Raw genomic sequence first — 15,944 nt, 5'->3', positions numbered from 1 at the left:
CTGAGCTGAGAAGAGAACACTGGGCTAGGGTCAACCCTGCCTGTCCCACCCTCGCCTCACTGACACAAGGGTCCTCGGGGAAAGGTCTCCCCTCTTTGCCGCCCCCCACCCCGGCCCCCCGCACTGGCTTCCCTGCAGCCAGCTAAGGAGGAAGCGGAGAGGCCCCGGCGGGGTCCAGCTCACCTTGGAATTTTTGCCGCCACTCCGGCCAGACTGTGAGGAGCAGCTGCGCTGCACGCCCTGCTCCGGCGTGGACGGGGACTTGTCCGAGGAGTGATCTGAGCCCTTCTCCACCATGGTGTCTCCGTCCGGGCTCTGCGGGGTTGGCGAGCGAGACCGTTTGCGGAGGATGGGGGAGCAGGCCGGCGTGCTGCGGTTTGAGTTACTGGCAGTGCTGCAGGGGCAGATGGAGAGAGGGAGTGGGGTGGGAAGGGAGGAGGAAAGACAGGCAGTCAGTGATTGAAGGCCAAAGCCGGGTCCCAAGGAGCCAGCTCGGGGAGCCAGGGTTGGGGCTGGGGAGAAACGGAGAGAAGGGCTACGGGCTCACAGCACCGTAATACTGCTGCTGGCCAGGAGGGGGCGGTGGTGTCAACGGGAAATGGAAATAGGACTAGAAGGGGTAAGTAGGGCAATTAGACATTTAGCTATTCATCCATCCATCCGACCATCTGTCTGTCCATCCATCCAAATATTGTCAGAGTCCCTATTACATGCCAAGAGCCATCTCCAAAACAGAATTTAGGAGCCGAAAGACGCACGAGAGATCATCTAATACTGCAGATCTGGTTTCGACATTTTGTTTTACACATATGTGCCTGTAAAAATGGTCAAGAATAATCCTACTTTTCAAAGCAGTCACGTGCACTCTATTTCGCTAGCTTCTTCAAACACTCCTCCACGGAGGTAGTAATGACAAGTGCCCTAATCCTTATTTTTAAAAATGAAGCCCGTGCACCCCAGAGAGGAGCTCAGGTGTCCTCTGATCGCAGAGGTATTCGAAACAAAACCTGGGTCTCCTGACTTGCAACTCCCGCACACCAGGCCAGAGTACTTCCTTGTAAGCCGTACTGCTCTCCGCGTCCCCTGCCCAGGGCCAAGACAAACACAGCAGAAGTTCTCACCTTCCAGAGTCCCTGCCACCCAACCGTGTTTCCAACAAGTATCTTATATGCCTCACGGTCCTGAACCCCTGCACACCAAGGCTTATAAGCTGTGTATTTACTGCTGGATACTGAGCTTCAGCTCTTGATGGAAAAGAAGGACAGAAGACAGAAGAGGGAGGAAAACTGAATACTGTGACGTTCTAACAAGTGTTTGCTTTGGTCTGAGAGGACAGAGCAAGAGAAGTCAGAGACAAGGACAAGGTTAAGTGGGAAAGAGACAGGAGAAAAGGGAAGGAAAGCAAGGATGAGACTGCAAAGCCAAAGAAAGCATAAGGGCAGGGGTGGGGGCGGGGGGCAGATGAGAAGCCCAGGGTCTCTCTCACCCACTCAGTGGTCAGAGAGCAGGGCCAGGCTTCTGGAGCAGCCCAGATCCAAGGCTGTGAGGGCCCCTTCATCCCAGCCTTCCCTAAGGGAGTGCTGTGCAGGGTGGGGAACACAGTCATTTGCATGAAGATCAAGCTGTGACCTCAGATGTCCCATGGAACCCATTTGCAATGAAAACTATGTATGTGTGGAGACGTGAAAGGTAAGACCTGAGGCTTTGCTTCACTCTAAAACAGATTGAAGTTTTAGATCTCACTTAAAATACTAATAATACCCTTGATTTAGAGAAAAGAAGTTCTTTGAGTTCTCATCCCTTTAACCATCTTTATCCTCTGACCCCGTCCCAACTCATTCACGATGCAAACCCTGGAGAGAGGAAATTATGTTCCTTTTCCTGGGTCGGAAGAGCAGAGCCTTGGAATGGTGGCAAGGGGACGGTGGGACACGGCCTGGGTCCGTGTCCTGAGGAGGACTCAGGTGCTCACCAGTATTCCAAGGATTAAACTGTCTTCTAGGATTACTTAGCTAGAAGCATAGCCAGGAACTCTACCCCTCACCTCAAGGAGTTTGCTCACGGACACAGCAGAGCGTGGACGACGCCTAGCACCCCCTGTCTCAGACCCAACACGCCCACAGCTCAGCTCCAGTTTTTCCCTTCCGTAATGGGACCTTGAAACACATGGTGATTCCAAGTGCAGCAATGAAAGGAGATCTTATCCTCCAAACTCTCCATCCCCACTGAGAGCAGGCTGTCGAGGAGGGATTCAGTAAGGGGTGGGCCAAAAAATTCTAACCTGCAGGAAACTCACTCCAACTTGCCCCAAACCACATGAACCTCGCACTCAATGATCAAAATGTCCCTGAGAGTCCCTCAACATGTAGTGGCCTCCTCTTAGCTGACCCACCATAAGCCATCCAAGGAGACCTAACTTTGGGCCTTCCATACATCCGTCAAAACGTCAGCCAATAAACTTGTACAGTCCTTGGTCACTTTCTTCTCTGGGCTTTTAAGGCTACTGATCATCTGAGCTCTTCCTGAAGATCTCGCCTCCCCTTCCGGATGCCACACACCTCTTCCGGCCTCAGACGCTGGCTTCACTTTGCTAACTCTACCCGAAGAGTGGTCCTTCCCCGAAGGTGAGTCCTTCCTTGCCCACACCATCTCCCGCTTCACAGGACTTCGCCTGTGCCTTGCAGCAGAAGACTCCCTCCCCGCCTGCTTCCGGCTCTCATCACTTGCTCACTTCAGCCCAGCAATCTGCAGCCGAGGGGACACTCCCAAACCCATGCCTCACGAGCCCCTCGGACGGAAAGCCAAGCCTGCCGCTGGTCCGGAACCTCTTCCCGCTACAGCCGCTTCTTACAGCACTCATTCCCCGCCTCTGAGGCTGCGGACCCACAGCTTCCATCTTACCCTGCAAAGAGCCAGTCGCTGGATCCCATCAAGTCTATTTGCTGAGAGCTGCCCCCCCTTCCTTCCCCTCCCTCCAGGGCCCCTTGCGGAGCTTCTCCCCTGATGGTCTTCTAGGCAGTCTCTTTCTCTCCCCTTTCCTCTCTTGGGCTCATTCACACCTCTGGCATTCAACCTTTCTGAATACAAACCTGATAGCATCTTTCTGCCCCCCTCCCAGCATTCACATTAAAGTCTTCAATCCTCAGAATGGAATTCAAAGTTCTTGAGGGAAAATCATTTTGACACTTACTGTATTCTGGTACTTAGTCTCTCCTTACACAATCTTTGAGAGCTCTCGTGTATAGTCCTATATAACCTCCCCTGGTTTTCTTCCCACTCTCCTCCTCCTGCCTCCTGACTTCCACACCTATCACTACTTGAGTGTGAGGGGTCCCTCCCCCAACTCCCACCCCACCCCCGTATCTACCTACCAGATTCCTACACCCATCTCAAACCCCACCTTCTCCGAAAAGCTTTTCAAAGCCTCCGCCACTGAACTGGCTAAAGCATCTAACATATTCTGCCCGGTGCGCGCTCTTGGAAGCACCTGTGCCCCCCGCCCCCACAACGCCCAGTGGGAGGCTCTCTAAGTGGTAGGGGCTCAGTACACGTCCGCTGGATTGAATAGCATTCGAGTTTTAACAATCCTCATGGCTTTCCCAGTCCCCAGTATCCCGACAACTCCCAACCAAGTCTGTGCCTTCAACCTGCTAACAAAAATAGCTATACAGGTTTCTGAACGTTTATAGGAGTTCCTGGCCCGGTGCCAAGTGTTTATGATGCGATCGCCTATTGAAATTCCCAGCCAGTCTGTGAAGTATTAGTGGGTATTACTATTTGTCCCATTTTTCAGATGATAAAGCGAATTAGTGACAGATTCAGTAACTGCCCCAGGGTCACCCAGACAGGTAAGTGGCAAGACTGGGTTTGAAATGCAGGCCTGATGACAGAGCATGTTCTCAGAACCAACACGGAGTAATCCTTCTCGGCTGGGTGAACAGACAGAGAAGGATGGATGGGGAGGTCGGTGAATGGAAAGAAAAGAAGGAATCAGCTTCTTGCCTCCAGTTTTCAATCCAGTATCTATTTTGCTATCAAAATGATAGCAAAATCATTCCCATTCCCATTTTCTAAAAAGGGATTTTTGCCATTCTAACCATCCCCTCCCCTGGTTCAAAGCTCTCTATGGTTTCCTATCCCCTTAGAAGAAAGCCTGATCTCCAAACTATGGCACAGAAGTTTCTCGAAGGTCTTGAAGATCACCCTTGGCTACTCCTCCCAGCGGACCCCCTCCCCGCCTCAGCCATCCAGGACCAATGACAGATCCTGGTGCCATGTTGTCTCCCTTCCACATCTGTCAGTGTCTCTCATTCTGAAAATACCATTTCCCCCTCCAAGCACCCTTCAAACATTTCCTGTTCAAGACTAAACCCAGCTACCCCCCCCATACTCCCCCCACGCTCTGACCCCTCACTATACAAGAAGACACCTTCGAAGCTGTAGTTCTAACTCGGCAAAATCACTACTAGATGTGCTACGTAGCTAATACTCTGTTAAGAGGTACTCCATTATCCAGCTCAGTCAGTCAAGTGTCCAACTCTCGATTTCAGCTCAGGTCATGACCTCAGGGCCGTGGAGTAGAGCCTCCTTAGGATTCTCTCCCTCTGCCTTTCTCCCTATATTCATGCTCTCTCTAAAAATAATAATAATGATAATAATAGGGCGCCTGGATGGCTCAGTGGGTTAAGCTGCTGCCTTCGGCTCAGGTCATGATCTCAGGGTCCTGGGATCGAGTCCCGTATCGGGCTCTCTGCTCGGCAGGGAGCCTGCTTCCTCCTCTCTCTCTCTGCCTGCCTCTCTGCCTACTTGTAATCTTTCTCTGTCAAATAAATAAATAAAATCTTTAAAAAAAATGATAATAATAAATAAGTAAATAAAAGGTACCCCATTATCCTATAGGCTAAATAAGTAAATAGAAGGTACCCCATTATCCTACAGACTTTGGACATCCTCCTGAGCAAAGAAAACTAATTCCCATGTAGCTCATAACCCTACACTATTCTGTCTTTCGAGCAAACTTCACGGTGTGCCATTAGTCTGATTCTGCCACAATTATTAATAATAGTATTACATTGGGTTTCAAAATCTTGGGAATTTATTTTTTTTAAAGATTTTATTTGTTTATTTGACAGACAGAGCTCACAAGCTGGCAGAGAGATTGGGGGGAAGCAGGCTCCGCACTGAGGAGAGAGAGCCCAATATAGAGCTTGACCCCAGGAACGTGGGATCATGACCTGAGCCGAAGGCAGAGGCTTTAACCCACTGAGCTACCCAAGTGCCCCAAAATCTTGGGAATTTACAACAAAAAAGGACCTTAGATTTTCTACAGAAAGGGCAGGAAGACTGGCATTGGAGGAGCTACTAGACTATGACCCTTTCAGAATTTAGTATACAACCAGCTTGTCACTTGACATATAAGGAACCTAAAAAAGAGGAAGGTTAATAAATGCCTGGCTAAAAATTAACAAGACAGGAAACAACATGTATTGGAGGGGATGTGGAGAAAGGGGAACCCTCTTACACTGTTGGTGGGGATGCAAGTTGGTGCAGCCACTTTGGAAAACAGTGTGGAGATTCCTGAAGAAATTAAAAATAGAGCTACACTATGACCTGGCAATTGGGGTATTTACCCCAAAGATAGTGAAAAGAAGGGCCACCTGTACCCCAAGGTTCATAGTAGCAATGGCCACAATCACCAAACTGTAGAAAGAGCCAAGATGCCCTTCAAGAAACGAATGGATAAAGAAGATATGGTCCAGATAATACAATGGAATATTACGTCTCCATCAGAAAGGATGAATACCCAACTTTTTTATCAACATAGACAGGACTGGAGGAGATTATGCTGAGTGAAATAAGTCAAGCAGAGAGAGTCAATTATCATATGGTTTCACTTACTTCTGGAGCATAAGGAATAACACAAAGGACATTAGGGGAAAAAAAGGAAAAGTGAATTGGTGGAAATCAGAGGAGGAAATGAACCAGGAGAGACTGGGAAACAAACTGAGGCTTTGGCGGGGGCAGGGGGCAGTTAGGTGAGTCTGGCGGTGGGTACCAAGCAAGGAGGGCAAGTATTGCATGGAGCACTGGGTGCGGTACATAAACAATTAATCTTGGAACACTGAAAAAATCAAATCAAATAAAAAAAAATGCCTGGCCAAGGTGATATGCCTTCATACCCAGATCTCCTGAGCCATAAACACTTACTAGGCACCTGGCATCATCCTAGGTATTCAAGTCCATAAGGTTGAGTAAGAAAGGAGCCTTGTCCCTGGGACATTATAATCAGGAAGAGCCAGACATGCATTTTTTTCCTTCTAACATAAACCAAAGTGGCGAGACAGGGAAGAGTCAGGGACTCTTCTCTAGACTTGAGGGATCAAGAAAGGCTTCTTTAGCACAAGAAAGGATATGGCACTTGAGACTAGAGTGGGGATCTAAATAATGTGTTAAGAGTTAGCCAGGTACAGGGCACGGTCATAGGAAGGAAGAGAATGTTCCCAAGCAAAACAAAACAAAACAAACAAAAAACCAGTATAAACAAAGGTGTGAAGGCCTAAAACAGCACAGAATACACAAGAGCATTACAAGAAACTGTGTGTCACTGAAGCGTAACACACTAAAGCCCGTGCTTCTAAGATTGCTGTAACTGTCTCCCCAGTAACAGGTGCACTGAGACCGCCACCAGCCACTTTTAAGCCACTCACTGCAGGGGGCCCAGGGGCCGTTCACTCACCTCCCCTCTCTCCTATCTTTAAGACTTCCAGCAAAGACTTTTTCATTCCTCTCCTGGCTACCTTGCTAACAAACAGGGCTTCCATAAGTCTAACCATTACCTCCTCCGCTCAGGTCTGGGTGAAGTCCTTGAGAAATGGATACGAAAAGAGGACGACTTTTTTTCCTTATTAACCATACTTTTCTTTGAAAGATTTATTTATCAGTGGGAGAGGCAGAAGGAGAGGGAGAGAATCAAAGTGGGTTTCAGTCTCACGACCCTGAGATCCCGACTTGAGCCAAAACCAAGAGTAGGATGTTCAACCGACTGCCCCCCCACCCCAGGAGCCCCCAGCAGTATCATTACTGTAGAAGCCTATTATCACATGCTGTGACTCCCAGGGACAACATCTTACTCAACTTTTCCCTTGTGCCTTGGCCCTTCCAGGAAGGTGGACATCAGGAAAAGAGGACGAAGGCTCTTTGGGCTCTCCGTGGCATCTCCCGCCCTCGCCTGACACGTGGGAGCCCACATCCTATGCTCTCTTTTCTCCACCCTTACAGCCGGGTGGGTGGTCCTGCGGGCACCAGCAACCTTTGTCCACAAGCCAGCTCCCTGAGCGGCCATCCGTACGTTCTTCAGGACTCGGAGCAGAGCGGAATAGTTATGCGGTGTCCCCGTGCTCCTCATTCAAGTTCACCGGGGTGCCTTCAGTGTAACCATCCCTGCCACAGAGATTACAAGGCCGGTGCCTGTCGCTCTGCACCTGAATCTCCACCTGCCGGAACGACAGCCACTCCTTTCCCGCTCTCCAGCAAGTTCCACTGGCCCGGCTCATTCCCAATCAGATTCCCACGTGCCCTCCCCACACCTGGACACATCACGTGCACTTTATCTTCTCCCCTAAGCCCAGCCCTGCCATGACCTGTCTCATCCAATGTTTGGCTGGAATCGTTCCAATGCCAGGGCACTGGTTAATTTTTTTTTTTTTTTTTATTGGACTACCTGATACATTCCAGGGCACCTCAAACTAACAGAAAAAAGCTTTTAATTAGAAATTTAGAAAGCCAGTTTCAAACAAAACATTTGTTTGCTGGAGGCCTGCTTGGGCCATATGTCAGGATGAACTGCCAGTCTGTGGGGTCCTGTCACCAGGCTCGGGTTTGAGTCCCAGCTCTGCCACCTGCCATGTGACACTGGCCTCTGGATCTCATTTTTCCATCTGGACAAATGAGAGATACCACAATCTCATCATAGGGCTGTGAACCCCAAATGAAGTAAGCTCCGTAAAATATTTCGTGCAGTTCCTGACACATCAGAAATGCTGTGTATTTAAGGCGGCTTCTGTTCCTCTCTGCAATATGTGGGATAAAATCCTTGCCCGCTCTCCTCAGAGGATTATGCGGACAAACTTCAAACGCTCCTGTGCCTTACTTCTCATTGTGGGGACCACATCTACCTGGGCTGTTCCCCTGAAGGGTGGACTCCCATTCCTTCCCCCCTGTATAAGCGATCATTTCCAGGGACGGTCTTAGCAATCTTCATCCTAAACAAGCCCCAGGGCAGATGGGGGGATACTCTCAAACTTGAGAGGACTCCCAAGGACGAATCTTGAAAATATCCAGGAGTAAGTGACGCATCTGTCCCAGATGACAGAAACCTGCTTACAGCTCTTCGAGGGAATCGGCTTTTCAGGATCTACTAGGTTGGTGGGCTTGTTGCAACAGAAAACATGGGTTGAGTTTGTCACAGAAACCGGCAACGGAGAAGAATCTAGAGCCGATGGGGAATGGGCATGGAGATGTAGGTCTCAAGGTAGGGCCACGACTCAGCATCTGAAGGAAGAGTGTCACCTTCTTTTGGTGTGGGGAGCCCGACCATTATCATCAGAGCCTACACCGACCATGTGACAGGCACCCTCCCTGGCTTTAGCGACATCGAGGTAAAGCTGACTCTGATCTCTAGGGGTCCCCAATTCCCAGCAGACCAGCATTCCGTGGGCCAGCTCTGCGCCCCCCATCCCCACGCCGACTCTGAGCTCTCGTCAGTAATCCTCCTCGGTTCTTTCTATCAGCACTGCAAATATCCAGGAGAATTAGCCAGCTCCACCTGGAATTTTCCCACAGCACATGCTCAAGTGCCTGAGACAGAGAGCCCACGGGTGTATCTGCCTAACACGAATATGAATTTACATGCTGCCTGCAAATGCCTCAGGTAAGTCCGTCCACCTAAACTGGTTCCCAGTTCAGGGTACGAGGACTCCCTGAAGCCAGCTGTTTTCCAGTTCCTCTCTGTACTCTTGGCTTGTCTCTTAACCGTGTCTCTGAACCCTCATAAAAACCACAGCACGGGGGCGCCTGAGTGGCTCAGTGGGTTAAGCCGCTGCCTTCGGCTCAGGTCATGATCTCAGAGTCCTGGGATCGAGTCCCGCATCGGGCTCTCTGCTCAGCAGGGAGCCTGCTTCCCTCTCTCACTCTCTGCCTGCCTCTCCATCTACTTGTGATTTCTCTCTGTCAAATAAATAAATAAAATCTTTAAAAAAAAAAAAAAAAAAAAAAAACCACAGCACGGTGAGCGGGAAGGGCATATCCAAGGGGAGCTTCGTAGAGGGGGAATGTGGCCCAGACTGCAAATCCCAGCAGAGCTCCAGATGCCCCTTGGATCCTTCACCTTAGGGAGCAAAATACCATGTTAGAAAAAAACTACATCTTCCCAATCCTGCTTCACTCCCTGTTATAACTTCCTGGAGCTCCTGATCTTTTACCCCCTGCCCTGACCCCAACCCTTACCTAGGATGATAAACCCAGGCTCGGGTCCCCAAGGAACGACTGTGTGGACAAAGACGGGGAGGGGCTCATCCCGTCCAACCCTCTCCCTGGCGGGGGAAGCACGGGTCCAGAGAGAGGACAGAACTGTCCACCAGGGGGTTAACAGGCAGCAGGACACCCCAAGGCCCAAGCACATAGGGCTCAACAGTGCGAGGTCAGAGACTCCCCCTCCGCCAACCTACTTTTTAGGACACTGGATGGGGAGGAAGTTCAAAAGACTGAGAGAAGTATTTCTGTTTCTCCTAAGAGGAGCTCCTCGTGACCATGTAGGGAACCCATCCTCTGTGGACCTATGGCGTGGAATCTAAACCCGGGGACAACTGTGCCACTCGTCTGGTTCCTTCCTTTGTAGACCCAATGGGCCTTTGGTGGCAAACTGTGATTATGTGGTTGAAGAATGAGGCAGGCCAGGCGGCGACTAGGACACAGATGCTTTTTGGTTGGTGCTGTTTTCGTTTTGTTTGGTTTTGAATGGCGCAGATGTTCTCTTCCAACTTAGGCTACAGCAGAGTCTCTGCCGGGTCCCGGGCCGGAATGCTTTGGCCTGGAAGTAGCAACCTGCTGTATTGCAGCAAAGGGCAGCAAAGGACAGGGCTCCCAGAACGCTGCCTTTCTACCCCTAAAAAGTTCACAACCATGGCAGTGGCGGAGTCCGACACAGAAGGGGCCTCCCTCACCTGCTGCGAGGGCAAGATTTTGACGGAGATGAACATCTCGTTCCCTCTCCTCTGTTTGGGGAACTTGCTGAAATTCCCTGGGGGCTTTCCAAGCTAGGCCTATAGGTGAAGGATACAGGGTGTTCGCAAACAGGTTCTCTCCGCAATCTGGAACCAAGAAGGCAGAACTAGACGGTTGCCAGACCACTGGCAGAGAAAACTCGCAAAAGTAAGCCTGACCATTCTCCACCCTTGCTAACTACCCATGGGTCATCCACTCCCTGACCCACACACAGGGTCCACCCTGGCCCAGGCCTTGCCCTCTCTCTGCACTCTGCCCCTCATGAGTCCTCATCTCCATAGATATTGTAGAGATAGGATTCAGGTCACTTCCTAGGACCAACAGGCTCCACTTACCCCTTCCTGCTTCCCTATCTTGTTCAAGTAACTATGGAAAAGTTTTTGTTTGTTTTTTTTTAATTTGCTTACAAGGGAAATGAAAGGTGGCAAAGCCCATCCAAAAACATTTGCAGAACATTTAATACCTGGAGACATTCTCAATAGAAATCTACTGAAGCCTGGAAGGAATGACTTGGGGGGTGGCGGGGGGAGTCCTAGCAGGGAACTCCAATTGTTAATTTATTAATCAAGCAGCTAATGTAAGGGCGAGGCCCATGAAAAGTCTTTGGCCAAAGAGAGAAAAAGCAGACCTTCAATTACCCTTCTACTGGTATTCTCGGTCCAGGGAGGTGATGGGTGGAGAGAGCGCCAGAGACTGGGTAAAACCTGTTTGCCTTGGCTACTCAAGCCAGAGAGAAGAGATCCTCGTCACATGGGCTGGAGCCTCCATCCATCCTACTCCCCCGCTCCCTGGCTTTCCTGCAGCTTCTGTTCAGCCCAGAGTTTGGAATTCAATCCAGGAACAGGCATGACAAACACTATTTTTCATTTCCATGGAGACCAAGGCCTGCAACAGAACCAGGACTCCATGCCCGAAATGCCAAAACAGCCTGACCCACTTTTCCCCCTTCCTGCAAAAACAAAATAAAGTTTGTTTGGGTCCTGCAAGGGCTCCGGGAGAAGCCAGAGCTCCTGTTATCTCTTTGGACATGCTGAAGAGGAATGAATTAGAATAACCTTTGGAAACCCAGCTGATGCTACAGAAATGGTCAGGCATGAACTGCTTTACCCTAAAAGCTCTCAGACTGCCTGGAATCCATCCGGCACCCTTGTCCTAACCTTCTGGAGGGAGAGATTCCCTGAGATGTACTTAATGGCCAGCGATGCTACTCCTAGGGTCCGAACTCAAGGGACTGTCTTCCCCAAGTGAACACTGTTGGGCAGGTAGGGTGCCTGGGTCGCTGGGGCCTCCAGTACCATGACTGGCACTTGGGACCCCAGACTCACTGCACGAATAAAGGAATCAGCTCTTTTTAAAGCCATTCAATCCACTGTTCAGCCACTCTGTTAGACACTGCTTTTTTCTCAAGCCTGCCCCGAGTCTGCCTTCTTATAACACCAGCCCACTGGTTCTTATTCCGACTTCTGGATCCAGGCAAACTGAAATCTGACATCACTTCCAGGTTCTCTGCTGGCCTGGCCCCTTTCCTGCAACATCAGGATATGTGTCTGAGTGTCCCATCTCCCGAGGGATCACAACTTACCTTACTAGGGTGAGGAGCGGGATCTTAAAAAGCAAACAAACAAAGCTAATTAGACAGTGCCTCCCCAAAGGAAAGGTCTTCCTATAATTGCTCATTGAGTGGGGGTGGGGGGGAAGAGAGAGAGAGAGAAGCAGGAAGTGAATTTCCCAGTGAAGAAACCAAATCTTTTCTAATTTCCATCCACTCCTCATGGCACAGACGGGGTGAGAATATCAGCCGTTGCATGCATGCCTTCAACTAGTTCCTCCCTGCATGGGGCTGGAAAGTGAAGCATTCAGGATGGAGCACAAGATGCTGAAATTCATCGCAGCAGCTTACTGGTGTGGAACCATTTCCTTTCCCCGAGATTATTCACTACAGGACAAACACCTACACTGGGAGACAGTCCTGCTGGGTTCGTGGGCAGTGCTGGCTGAACAGATCTGCAGTGACAGTCTGTCGTTTGGAAGGGACCATAGTGGTCTCGTAATCCAATCTACCCCTCCCCCCCACCAAATGCAGGAATTCCCTCCAAGAGGCCCTGCTGACAGCCACGGAGCCCAGGCTTCGGATCTCCAGTGAGAAAGCACTCACTGGCTGGCTTGCACAGCTCCAGAGGGATTTTTAGCACCATAGTCCTTATTTCTCCACAATTTGTGGTCACCAGGATCCATCCAGCTGTCCCTGAACATCAGTCTTTGGAAAGTGAGCTAACCGTGCTGACTGGATGTCTGCGAACAAGCATTTCCTCACAAGCATTTCTTCAACATCTACTATGTGCCTCCAACCCTGAGAAACCAAAGGGCCCCAAAGAGCAGTGACTATGTCAGGCCTCTATGCAAACACACAAGGATTAAACACACATATCAGGGGCGCCTGGGTGGCTCAGTGGGTTAAAGCCTCTGCCTTCGGTCCTGGGATCGAGCCCCACATTGGGCTCTCTGCTCAGCAGGGAGCCTGCTTCCTCCTCTCTCTCTGACTGCCTCTCTGCCTACTTGTGATCTCTCTCTGTCAAATATATAAATAAAATCTTTAAAAAAAAATAATAAAAAAAAAACACACATATCAAACATGATGATGGGCACACGGTAGGGACTTAACACTTTTAAATTTGACTATCAGTCTCAGCCAAATCTAAGTACAATCCCACCCAAAGTATTCCAGAAGCCTCAGCGCTCGGAAGAACAGGACCTTGTGAAAGCAGAAAGGTGCTTAGCCCATCCCAGGAAGCCCCCTTTCTTGAAAGAGATTTCCAGTCCACTGGGAGGCCACAAACCACTGGAACAAGGCAGGGAGGGGTTCAACTGAATAGAACTTCCTTTGCCCGTCAAGGGCCCCTCCCCCATCCTCTGCAAGAGAAATGTTGTGGCTAAGCCTGAAAGGAACTTGAATACGATCCATGTATCCGTCATCCATCCCCCATCCATCCATCCATCCATCCATCCGATAAACAGGTGAGGAGACCACACTCCATGCCAGGTAACGTTCTAGGCATTAGGGATACAGGCTCTCCCTCTAAGGAACACACAATCGGGTGGGAGAGAGACATGTAATGAGCTAACACCATTACATGTCCGTCTCTCCCACCCAACCCCACGTGGTAAGAGCTACTTGGATTCAGTCAAAACTGCTCCCTCACTACCTGCCAAGGGAGCCAGCCAGCCCTGACTCAGCCCCTTCCCTATGTATGATCTGATGGCAAACGCTCCTCTCGGAGCTTCAGCTTGAATTATGCGAGAAGTGTGGAGGCCACCTGATCCCCACAGAGACCTGACAGGAAGGGGACAACAAAGAGTGTCTCGAGGACACACTGTGAACTCCTGAGTGCAGCAGCTTCTCCACCTAGAGGGACTCAGCTCTCCATTCAGCGGAGGATGCAGAAACAACACCTGGGCACTTGGGGGTCCTTGTGAATGCAGCTTCCCCAGCCGTCCCTCTTCCCAGAGGCTGCTGCCATGCTGTCCGAAGAAAGCTCTGAGCTTGGCGGTCTGGCAGACGAGGGGTGTGTAGGGTGCAGGGCATGGACGGTGAAGCAGCAGCATTTAGAACACCCTTCCCAACCACCCCCCTCCCCACTCCTCCCTACCCTCACTGTCAAAGCCAAGTGCGGCTAAACCTTTCCAGACCCCTGTGGATTCAAGTCCCGTTGGGATTTACTTTTCTGCTGGAGAGCAAACGGAAACGGGCTGAAGAACAACCATTACGTTAAAATCACAGAAATTTTAGAACAAAGACGACTATAAGAGGTCAGCCAATATGCCTGGCTGGAAGCACACAGACCTAAATCACTCGAGGGAGGCTTCGTCCTACTTGAAAATGTATTCCGGGTACAAAAGTCCAGGGCCCCCCTTTGGGATCCTTCTCACTGCCCTCTGCTACCATCAGGAAGTTCCCAATGATTAAAACAAAAGCCTGGTATAATGCATTTAATGCCACTTTCTCCATTTCAGCTTTCCAGGACTCGAGGTCAGTTCATTAACTAGAACCCTTCCTGTGTTCCTATCCTCCTTTCTTTGGGCAGAATGATTCCAGTTCTTCAAGCCTACCTTCAGAAGTTAAAAATCATTTGTCCTATGATCTCTCCACCAAATCTCTGTTTAGATTATGCCTCAAGTGGCGGAAAAGATACTTAATCGATGATGTGGTTCAGTTCACCTTTGGACAACTCTTTTTATTTTAAGCTCAAACTATTTCCTGTGGCTTTCTACCAAAGGTCCTATTTTTTACTTCCCTGGCAGACACAGAATAATCTAATTCCTTTTAAAATAATTAATTAATTTATGAATTTATGGGAGAAAGAGGGAGAAGGTATGCTAGCAGGTGGGTGCATGCGAGGGGAGGAGGGGTAGAGGGAGAGAGAGAGAATCTCAAGCAGACTCCCTACTGGGAGCAGAGCCTGACTCAGGCTTGATCCCATGACCTTGACATCAGGATCTGAGCCAAAATCAAGAGTCAGACGCTTAACTGACAGAGCCACCCAGCTCCCCATAATTCTTCTATGTGCAAATTATACAGTTTGCATGATCCCTCAGCGCTTTCTCCTCCAGATCTGCCAGTCCCTCCGACATTGCTCGCACAGCCTGGCTATGGACCCCGCGGCCACAGGGCTCACTCTCCTCTGAATTAATCCCAGTTCATCCCAATCCCCCTCATATTCTCAAACCCAGAAATGTAATCCCACAGAGAAGCGCTCTGATGAGCTCAGAATAGAGCAGAACCACCACCCCATGTGCTTTTGGAAATCAGAATGCAAACATATATTTTTGGAATCATCTCCTGAATCAGGAGATTCTGGAATTAGTCACTGTTCTCTTACGAGTCTGGTTACAGCCTATAGGCTAAGGAGAACGTATGCATGTGCACCGTACATATGCACAGCCCTACAAGGAACACCCCACCCCCATCCCTGCCCCTCACCGGACAAACCCGAGTTCGGTGAGATGATGAAAAATCCATCCAGTTCTCACCCCGACTCAGATTATATCACAATTCTGAATGTTTATATATTTCCAGGCCAGATGCAAAACCACAGACATCACAGAGATTTCTCTTATCTGGAGATGTCAAGTCCTCAACAAATGTTTTCCCTCCTCCTGGTCCACAAACATTGGGTCCTTGGACCCTCATAGCTTGACTCACAGATAAGCTGAGGTTTTGCCGAACTGACCGACAGCAGTTCTAAGGTCATTAGGAAAACTGAGTCCAGCCCTGTCTGGTCCATTACCAGGAACCGAAGGGTGCGTGTGTGCAAACACACATGTAGTGAGGGCTGCCTGCTCCCTTCAGACCTTTCTAAGGAAGTCTCAGGTGATCAGGACCTTCCAGTCTGTCTAGTTCAGGTCCAGCAAACTATGACCTAGACAGGCCAAATCCAGCCCATCATCAGTTTTTTTTTATGCCCCACAAGCTAAGAACAGTTTTTACATTTTTAAATGGTTGGGGGAGAAAAGAAGAGTATCTTGTGACATGTGAAAATTATATGCAATGGAATTTTCAGAGTCCCTAAATAAAGTTTTATTGAGAACTCAGCCATGTCACTCTTTCACAGACTGTGTCTGCGGCTGCTTCTGCTGGACAAAGCAGACTTGAGTTGCTTCAACAG

The 15,944-nt window shown here is 49.7% G+C and overlaps 1 protein-coding gene across 12 annotated transcripts in view; it reads right to left on the bottom strand.

Annotated features, from left to right (window-relative positions):
- Positions 1-15,944, bottom strand: part of GRAMD1B (GRAM domain containing 1B) — a 178,910-nt gene that overhangs the window by 40,026 nt on the left and 122,940 nt on the right. For all 12 annotated transcript variants that reach the window (XM_044258082.1, XM_044258086.1, XM_044258088.1 and 9 more), the window contains one exon: positions 184-394. In XM_044258082.1, coding sequence (XP_044114017.1) covers positions 184-297 — 114 coding nt within the window. In that variant the 5' untranslated portion in view covers positions 298-394. The remainder of the gene's footprint in view (positions 1-183; positions 395-15,944) is intronic.

The sequence above is a fragment of the Neovison vison genome, chromosome 7, assembly GCF_020171115.1.
Source record: "Neovison vison isolate M4711 chromosome 7, ASM_NN_V1, whole genome shotgun sequence".
Taxonomy (NCBI): domain Eukaryota; kingdom Metazoa; phylum Chordata; class Mammalia; order Carnivora; family Mustelidae; genus Neogale; species Neogale vison.
Note: the sequence above shows the minus strand (reverse complement) of the source record. Positions and strands in the feature narration are given on the sequence as shown.